At 61.3% G+C, this 8,814-nt stretch overlaps 2 protein-coding genes across 9 annotated transcripts in view; both read right to left on the bottom strand.

The window, feature by feature from the left end:
- Positions 1-2,945, bottom strand: part of SHISA4 (shisa family member 4) — a 4,869-nt gene extending 1,924 nt beyond the window's left edge. For 2 of the 3 annotated variants that reach the window (XR_008965863.1, XM_057374317.1), the window contains exons 1-2: positions 1,317-1,785; positions 56-189 (exon numbers count right to left, since the gene is read on the bottom strand). Coding sequence is in view for 2 of the 3 variants with exons in the window: in XM_057374317.1 (XP_057230300.1) it covers positions 56-189; positions 1,317-1,564 (382 nt within the window). In the remaining variant the exon portion in view is untranslated. Of the gene's footprint in view, positions 1-55; positions 190-1,316; positions 1,786-2,545 lie in introns of those variants that run through there. The other variant, XM_057374318.1, reaches the window with a different exon arrangement.
- Positions 2,946-3,606: 661 nt separating this feature from the next.
- The window catches only part of INAVA (innate immunity activator), a 7,021-nt gene continuing 1,813 nt past the window's right edge, over positions 3,607-8,814 (bottom strand). For 4 of the 6 annotated variants that reach the window (XM_057374360.1, XM_057374363.1, XM_057374361.1 and 1 more), the window contains exons 5-9: positions 7,966-8,170; positions 6,770-6,943; positions 5,963-6,365; positions 4,990-5,557; positions 3,607-3,968 (exon numbers count right to left, since the gene is read on the bottom strand). In XM_057374360.1, coding sequence (XP_057230343.1) covers positions 3,876-3,968; positions 4,990-5,557; positions 5,963-6,365; positions 6,770-6,943; positions 7,966-8,170 — 1,443 coding nt within the window. In that variant the 3' untranslated portion in view covers positions 3,607-3,875. The remainder of the gene's footprint in view (positions 3,969-4,989; positions 5,558-5,962; positions 6,366-6,769; positions 6,944-7,965; positions 8,171-8,814) is intronic. The other 2 variants (XM_057374364.1, XM_057374366.1) reach the window with 2 other exon arrangements.

The raw sequence follows: 8,814 nt of genomic DNA, 5'->3' as shown, positions 1-8,814 counted from the left end.
TCCTCATGTAGCCCCCTCCTCCTGCACCCCCAGCCCTCCCCCCCCAGCCCCACACCTTGCAGGGGGGTGCGGGGGTGCCGCCGGCGCTGGTACAGGTAGCAGCAGGAGCACATGAAGCAGCAGACGATGGTGGTGACGATGGCGATGAAAAGCACCACGGCCGAGGCAATGCCCGCGATGGTCTTGGGGCTGTGGGACCCCCGGGCGTGGGGAGCAGGGCCTGGGGGGCACCCGGGGCACACACCCCCAGCCAGCACCCACTGACACTGCCCAGTGCCCAGTATCCAGAACCAACACCCAGTGGCTCTGGATCACGACCAGCAGCCATAGTGTTGTCCACCCAGTAGCAGTGCCCAGTACCCAGTGCCAGTGCTCTGCACCAGTGCCCACTGCCCAGTGACCAGCATCCAGCAACAGTAACCAGTGCTCAGCACCATCATGGCTGCCCAGCACCCAGCACAAGTTCTCAGTACCAGTGTCCAGCACCCAGTGCCAGTGACCAGTCCACAGCATCCATCCCCCAATGCGCAGTGCCCAATACCAGGGCACAGCGCCCAGYGCATAGCAACCAGTGGCCGGTACCAGTGACCAGCACCCAGAATCCAATACCAGCACCCAGTACCAATGCCAGGAGCCCAGCACCCAGTGTACAGCACCCAGCAGCAGTGCCCAGCACCCACTGCAGAGTACCAGTGCGAAGTACCAGTGCCCAACAACCCACTACCAGTGTCCAACCCACTACCAGTGTCCAACACCAAACACCACTACCCAGTGCCCAGCACCCATCACTCAATGCCCAGCATTCAGTCCCAACAGCCCAACAACCCAGTACCACTGCCCAGCACCTGCATTCAGCATCCAGTGCCCAGTGCCCAACACCCAGTGCCCCTGTTCAATACCAGTGCAGAGTGCCCAGCACCCAGCACTCAGTACCACTGCTCAGCACCCATGTCTAACACCCAGTACCACAGCCCAGCACCCAATAGCAGTGCACAGCACCCAGCATTCAGTGTGAATGCCCAGCAGCGGTGCTCAACAAACAGCACCACTGCCCAGCAGCACTGCCGAATGCCCAGCACTCAGTACCCAGCACCCAGTATCAGTGGACAGCATCCAGCACCAACACCCAGCACCAACACCCAGCACCCAGCACCCAGTGCACAGCACCCAATGACCAGCAAAGGCCCAGGTAACACTGCCCAGCATGCAGTACCAGAGCCCACCACCCAGCACCACTCTCCAGTGCACAGCACCCAATGACCAGCACCCAGCCTGCCCAGGGTAGCCCCCAGCCCCATCAACCCTGGCTGTGGCACCTGAAGGCTAGGCAGTGGCGTTGCTGGCGCTCCGTGAGCAGGCGCAGAGGGTCTCGACAGCAGTATCGCTGGTGGCACGTGCCACAGCAGAAGGTGAAGAACTCGCAGTCGAAGCCAGGGTGCCATGATCCATTTCTGTCCACGTACCACAGGCAGTCCTCGCCCCCAGCCACTGTGGATGGCCGCCAATCACTGAGGCCTTGGGGCACCTGGCCATTGCCACCTCGGGGGCACTGGCAGCACCCCATGCCCTCCGTCCCCCACACAGGCACAGTCTGTACCCCACTGTGTCCTGTGCCTCTATTCCCTTGTACCCCAGTCCATCTTTCCCCATGGATCCCCAAAMTGTGCCTCTATAAACCCCCAAATACCCAGCTCCATCCTGCCCTCCTGTCCCTCATACCCAGCCCCACATCTCCCATACCCTGCTCCATCATGCCCCATTGATCCCCAGACTGTGCTCTTATGTACCCCCAAACCCCTGCTCTATCCTGCCCCATATCCCCTAAAATCCTGCTCCATCCTGCCCCTATGTACCCCCACTTTCTTCCAAACCCTGCCCCTATGTTTCCCACACCCTATTCCATCCATCCCACCCTTGCAGACCCCCCCCTCCATCCCACCCAGCTCCCCTACCCCCCCAGATCCCCCCAGACCCCCCAGTTTCCCCCCCTCCGGCATGTTCCAGTGGCACTTCCCGCTCTATTTCTGGCTGGAGCCACCTGTCTTCCCAGAAATAGCTGCAGACCGAGGCTCGGGGGCGGCCAGAGGCACAAGGCAGCAGTTGGGGAGCCACGGGGATGGGCTTTGCAGAGGTCTCAAATGGCATCCATGCACTCCCAACCGGGATCATGACAGCTCAGGGGCAAGTGGGGAAACTGAGGCACGGGGTTTGTGCGTGGGAAACCCCAAATTCCCTGGGGTTGGGCATCCCAGCTCGGGCAGCCACCGGCTCAGTGCCTGCTGTTCCCGGGGGTCAGCGGCTCCCGGGGTCACCCCGAAAGCAGCAAATAGGAGGCAGGTTTTGGGGGGCGGACACAGTGCCCAGGGGAGCACTTTGGTGCAAGCAGCCCCCGGTCAAAGGGGCCGTATAGGGCACGACTCACAGTCATGGCCGGTGGCACCGGGTTCCACCCAGCGGGATCCCCGTGTCACGGACGATTGCACCGTGTCCCGTCACAGGGTGGCACGGGTCCCTCTGCCCTCCCCGGTCCCCGTATGCCTCTTACCCATCGAGGCGGCCACGGCCACGAGCAGGGTCCCGGCCAGGGGCCAGCCGCTCCCCGGGCCGCCGGGCCCCATCCCGGGGCCGGGCCGGGTGAGGAGCGCTGCCCGGGGCAGGGGCGGTGGCTGCGCTGCGGCACCGGGACCGCTCCCGGGGCCGGTCCTGGTGCCCTCCGGTGCCGGTGCCGCAGGGCCGCTTCCTCTGCCGGTGTCTCCCAGTGCCGTCCGGTGCCGGAGCGGGGCCGGCGCAGGCCCGCAGTGACGCCGCAGTCCGGCGGCGCTCGATTGCTGCCCCGTGTCCCCACCGTCTCCCGCCCCCACCGGCGCCGCCTCCCGCCGCAGCCACCGGGAGGAGCGGCACCGCCGGCCCCGGGTAATGGCAAGGCTGGGCGGGAATGCGGGGATCGGAGTGGCCTCTCTGGCACTGCCCCCCCAACCCCCCCCCACCCTGTACCCCGCCCGGCACCACTTACTTCCTCTCTTCTTGCACCCCATGCTTTCGCTGATCCTTGCACTCCCTTGAACACCCCGCATCCCATCCCCTGCATCCAATCCCTTCCCTACCCCCTGCTCCCCAGCATTTCCCCTCCCAGCACCCCTTCTTCCACCCCATCCCAGCCCCGCATTTATTTGCCTCCCCTGCACTCCATCCCTTCCCTGCACCCATTCACTTCAGTTCATAGCACCCCTTCTCCACCTCCATCCTTTCCCTGAACACCTTATTTCTCTCCCGCTACGCCCCATCCCTTCACCCATCCTTCCACCCAAAATCCGCACCCTTCCTGTCCACCCTCCTGCAACCCAACCCCATGCCCTGCACCCCTACCTCCATCCCATCCTTCCCTTCTACTCCTTGCCCCTTTCCAAGCCCTGCTATCCCAGCCAGGGTCACTGAGTGCCAGGGGTGCACAGCTGCATATGGGGCACTCTCTTGGCACTGGGATCACCCCATTAGTGCCCTGAGCACAGCCAGACCCCAAATTCACACAGTCCCGTTCTGGCAATGCCAACTGGACCCAGGGATGGGGGACCTCAGAGGGGACATGGAAGTGGCACATCCTGAGGGTGACATATCCCAAAAAAACACCTTTATTAGAGACTGGAGCCCCAAATTGAGGATGGTGGTGACATCAAGGTCACTGTAAGTACTGGGGTCACAGTGACACCATCAGCATCCCAGTGTCAGTAAGGGAACACAAGGTGGGGACCAGCCCCTGCTGCTCTGCTGTGGCTCTTGCCTATGCCCCCACACCAGGGTGGGGAGGCACAAGACATCCCTGCCATCCCTGGGCCAGCCAGGATGTGCCCCCCGCCCCGGGGTGGGGGTGTGGGCACTCACACTTGTGTGACGATCTCGCTGCTCTCGGGCACGTAAACCTGCATGGGCACACCGGCTGCCGAGCGCCGCAGCACCTGCACCGGGGGGCCCTGGGGGACAAAGAGACCGTGGGTGTCAGCACCCCACCTTGCATGGGGGCACCCCTGGGAGCACGTCCTGGGGGCATTGTGGGGGCATGGCCACAGGTCCCCACTTGCCCAGTGTGTCCCAGCGGTGCCATGGTTGCATCTGTCCCAGTGAGATACCCAGATGGAGAGAGGGAGCTGGCCCCCTACAATGTCTGCAAGGCCTTTCCTGCCCCAGGGACCCACCTGAGTCCTGCCTGYGGGAACCTGGGTGTGACAGGAGGGACCCACTCACATGGCCCTAGGAACCCTCTTGAAGTTTTGGTCCTTCCCATGGGACTCTGATGGGACCCCAATCACCCCCTTAAGATCCTGATCTTTCCCGTGAGACACTTGTGGGACCCTAGTTCTGCCACAGAAACCTCTGTAGGGTCCTGGTCTTGCCCTTGAGACCTTCAAGGGAAAGAAGTCAACGACATGGAATCCAAATCCTGCTCCAGAGACTCCCTTCAGGTCCTGGTCCTACCTACCTCAGAGACCCATATGGGATCTCAGTCCTGCCCCAGGAGTCCTGGTTCTGCCTCTGGGACCAGCATGGGTCTCCAAACCTGCCCACGGGACCTTCAGAAGGTCCTCTTCTTGCCCCAAAGGACCCTAAAGAGCCTTGCTTCTGTTCCCAGGACCCACACAAGACCCTGGTCCTGGCTGCTGGACCTCCTCAGGAACACAGTCCTCCCCTCAGACCCCTCTGGGACCCAAATTCTGCCCCAAAGGACCTTTGAGGACCTTGGTCCTCTCCTCAGGACCCTCCTGAGATCACAGTCCTGTGGCAGGATCCCTTGTGGGATCCCAGTCCTGCCCCAACAACCCTCATAGGAGCCCATGGACCCCCTCAGGGCTTCAGTCCTGCGATAGGAATCCTCACAGGACCCCACCAGAGCCACAGGTCCCCACAACCACCTCAGGGTTACCTGCAGTCAAGCACCAAGGGGGACTCCCTTCTYCCACCCTCCCATCCCTGCCCTAGCCAGACCCCATGTTCTACCTGAACCAGTGACAGGACTCCACGAGCAACAGGCATGTCCCTAGTGGTCCCACCATGGGGTCTCCGGAAAGCTCCCTGCCGGTCAAGGGAGTGGGGCCGGGCACCTCTGAGGCGGGCACGTTGGTGCCATGACTTGAGCTCCTCGGTGACGGCGGCCTTGGAGAGCCCCCGGGCCCCAGCAGGTGCGTAGTCCTTGAGCGAGGGCGTGCGCACGATGCGGCTGCGTGAGGGCACCAGGCGCTGGTAGCGCAGCGGGGCCAGATCCTGCTCATACAGGAACGTTGCGGGGCCAGCGGGTGGCAGGAACTGGAGAGCACCCCGCGGGTAGTAACCGGGCTCGGCAAGGGGCAGCGGGACTGCAAAGGACACGTCGGGGCTGCTGCTGCCTGGGGAGGTGGCATGGGAGATGCTGGAGAGGTCAGAGTTGCTGTCATCTGAGCCAGAGCAGCACGCAGGGCCGGGGGCTGGCAGGCAGGACATGGGCACAGTGACCGTGTAGTAGGTGGGGCGCCGGCGGGGTGCAGTGCTGCGGCCTCGTGGCTCGGCCGGCTGCCAGCATGGGTCCACCCTGCAGGCAGGACACTGCAGCTATAGGAGGACCCTTCTCCTCACCCCAAAGCTAGGGTGAGCCCTGGGAAAGGCTTGGATTATCTCCATCCTCCTCCCCGTGGGTTTAGCTCTATCATCTCCATGAGGTTCTCTCCATCCTCTCCCACAGGATTACTCTCACCCTCCTTCCAATAGGTTTAGCTCCATCTTGCTCCCCATAGGGCTATCTCCATCCTTCCTATGTGATCATTTCCAACATCTGCTCCCGGAGCTGAGCTCCATCATCTTCACAGGGTTATTCCCATCCTCCTTCCCATGGACTAAGCTCTATCCTCCACATGGGATTGTCCCCCTTCTCCATGGGGTCATCTCCATTCTCCCTTGCCAGAAGCCCTTGTCTATCGTCCCCATGTTCAGGACATACCTCAGAGACTGGGTCTGTCCCCGGCGTCCTGATGGCTCAGGGGTGCTGGGAGCACTGGAACCTGCCTGCCGGCACAGCACCAGGGTCTGGATGGGGACAAACTGGTAGGAAGGGTCTCTCATCCTGGACACCAGGGAACCTGTGGGATCAGGGCTACTGGGGGCCATGGGGCTGGTGGGGGCAGCCCTAAGGGACCCAAGATAGCATTGGGAGCTCTGGGTTTCCCCATCCTCAGGGTCAATGCCAGGATTTTTGGCTCTCTCGTAGGGTCTGTCCAGGCTGGTCTCCCGCCAGGAGTGGGGTGGGACCATCAGAGTCCCCAACCCTTCATCCTCCTCCTTGGTGGGGTTCTTGGGAGATGGGGAGCTCTGTGGGATGGCAGGTCCTGGCGGCTGTGTGTCCTCTGCAGGAGAGATGAAGGATTGGGATGGAGAAGACACAAAGAGAGGGTTGGCATGGAAGGAACAGGTGGATGGTTGGCATGGAGGGGACACATGGGGGGGTTGGGATGAAAGAGACATGTGGAAGGGTTGGGGTGGAAAGGATACACAGGGGAATGGCACAGAGGGACACATGGCAGGGGAGTGGGATGGAAGGGACCTGTGCGGGTTGTCATGGAGAGGACACGGGGGGGGTTGAGATAGAAGGGACACAGGAAAGGCTGGGATGGAGGAGTTTAGAATGGGGGTACACATAGAGAGGGRTGGAATGGAGGGGGTTGGGATGGAGGGGATACAGGAAGGGCTGGGATGAAGGAAACACACAAGGGGTACCCCAGTGTACCCCCAGTCCCCACAGCCCCCTCACCATCCTCCAGCAGGCCGGTGTCGGACAGGGAACTCTCGTCAGAGGCACTGAGTTCTGTGGGGCAGGGCCCTGTGAGAAAGGAGCCAGGGCCGCCTCCGGGTGCCAAAGCGCTCCCACGGCCCCGCCACCACCCAGCGCGTCCCCGCGGGCCTCCGCTCCTCTCTCCCACGCCACCTGTCCCAACATGCTCCAGGATGGCGGCGGTACCGGCCGGGCCGGCTCTACCAAGCCATGTGCGGTTCCCAGCCTGCCCGGGTTGGGAAGGTCAGGGGTACCAGCAGGGAAGGAGCCACTGCCACAGTGGCCCCAGTCCTTGGAGGGGACAGGGACAGAGAGAATGGGGAATCCCTTGGATGGCTGTCACTGGGATGGGAACACAGTACCTGGGCCACATCCTGGCCCCCTCTGAGTGTGAGCACTGAGGATGGCTGATTGGGGTGCAAGCAGCAGGAGTGAAGTACTGGGGTACATTGAGTGCGATACCACTGGGGATGATTTATTGGCGTGCATGCACTAGAGATGGAATTTTGGGGTGCATTCAGGGGGTACATACACCAGGAATGGTTTATTGGGGTGCATGCACTGGGGACAAAGTTCTGAGGTGCATTTAAGGTAGTACATACACCAGGGATGGTGAGTTGGGGTGCACGCATTGGAGATGAAGTTTTGGGGTGCACGCATGAGGGTGCAACCACTAGGGATAATGTATTGGGGTACCTTCAACAAGGTGCATTGACAATGAGAGTGTACCAGGGACAGGATTCCAGGGGGCATTCAAGGAGTGTATTCAACAGGGATAGGGAACTGGGGTGCATTCACCCCAACTGGCTACCCCATGGGGTATGTTGGGAGACATTCGGAGGGGMACATTCTTTGGGGTCAGAACTGGGCTCTATTCACAGGGGATGGAAAGTTGGGGTGCATCCAGGGGGTGTATTCATCAAGAATGGGAAACTGGGGTGCATCCAGGGAGGCCCATTTACCAGGGWTGGGGAACAAGGATGTAGGCACTATAGATGGCATATTGGGGTGCATCCAGAGGGGTGCACACACTTGGGATGGAGGACTGGGCTGCATCCAGTGGGGCTCATTCATGGAGAATGGGGGATCCCGGTGCAGTCCCCAAACAAGCAGCACCTCATTCTGCCTCCCTGCCCTACAGCATCCCCCCATCAGCTCACACTTGGGGGACTCACCCTCAGCAGTGCCAGTGTCCCTCTGCCCAGCCAGGAGCCGCCGCTGGCTCAGGACCTGCTCCAAGTCACGCAGCTTCTGCTCCTCCCGGAGCGCTGCTGTCTGCCGCCTTTTGCGCACCCGCCGGTCGATGTTCTCCTCATGGCAGAGCCGGCGGGAGGCCTCAGCAATCTGCAGCTGCAGAGCCCGCTCCCGTTCCAGAGGGTCCTGGGAGTGGGGGACATACTTGGAACCACACCTCAACACCCCAAACCACCCATTGTGCTTCGCACCCCAACACCACTCACCACACTTGGGATCCCAACCCCTCCCAGCATGTCCTCTGGGATCAACAGACAGCACCACTCTTAGAACCCAAAACTTCCCATCAGCATCCCAACACTACCCATCATGCTCACGACTCCACCACTACCCATAACATTTTAACCCAATTTCTCCCATAATTCTGGCACCCCAATACCCCCCATCACACCTAAAACCCCCCCACACCCATCACCTCCGCACCCGAACTCCACTCATTATGTTTAGGACCCCATGATAATCCATTAACTCAACACTCCAACACCACTCACTGTGCTTGGAATCACACCTTGTCCCATCTCCTGGGCACCCCAACACCAAATATCACATTCAGAACCCTAACACCTCCATTCACTGGGGCATCTGAGCACCCCAACACCATCCATCATACTTGAAACCACCCCCGATGTCCCCTCACCTACAGCACTTGGCACCCAGCAACCACCCACAGAATGGAGACGGTGACATTTCCCAGTGACCCTCAGGCAGCTTCCACAGCGGATGGGATGGGATGGGATGGGATGGGATGGGATGGGATGGGATGGGATGGG

This window comes from Malurus melanocephalus, unplaced genomic scaffold (genome assembly GCF_030028575.1).
Source record: "Malurus melanocephalus ecotype Western Australia unplaced genomic scaffold, MMel_1.1 scaffold_224, whole genome shotgun sequence".
NCBI lineage: Eukaryota > Metazoa > Chordata > Aves > Passeriformes > Maluridae > Malurus > Malurus melanocephalus.
This window is presented reverse-complemented; position numbering and strand designations above follow the sequence as displayed.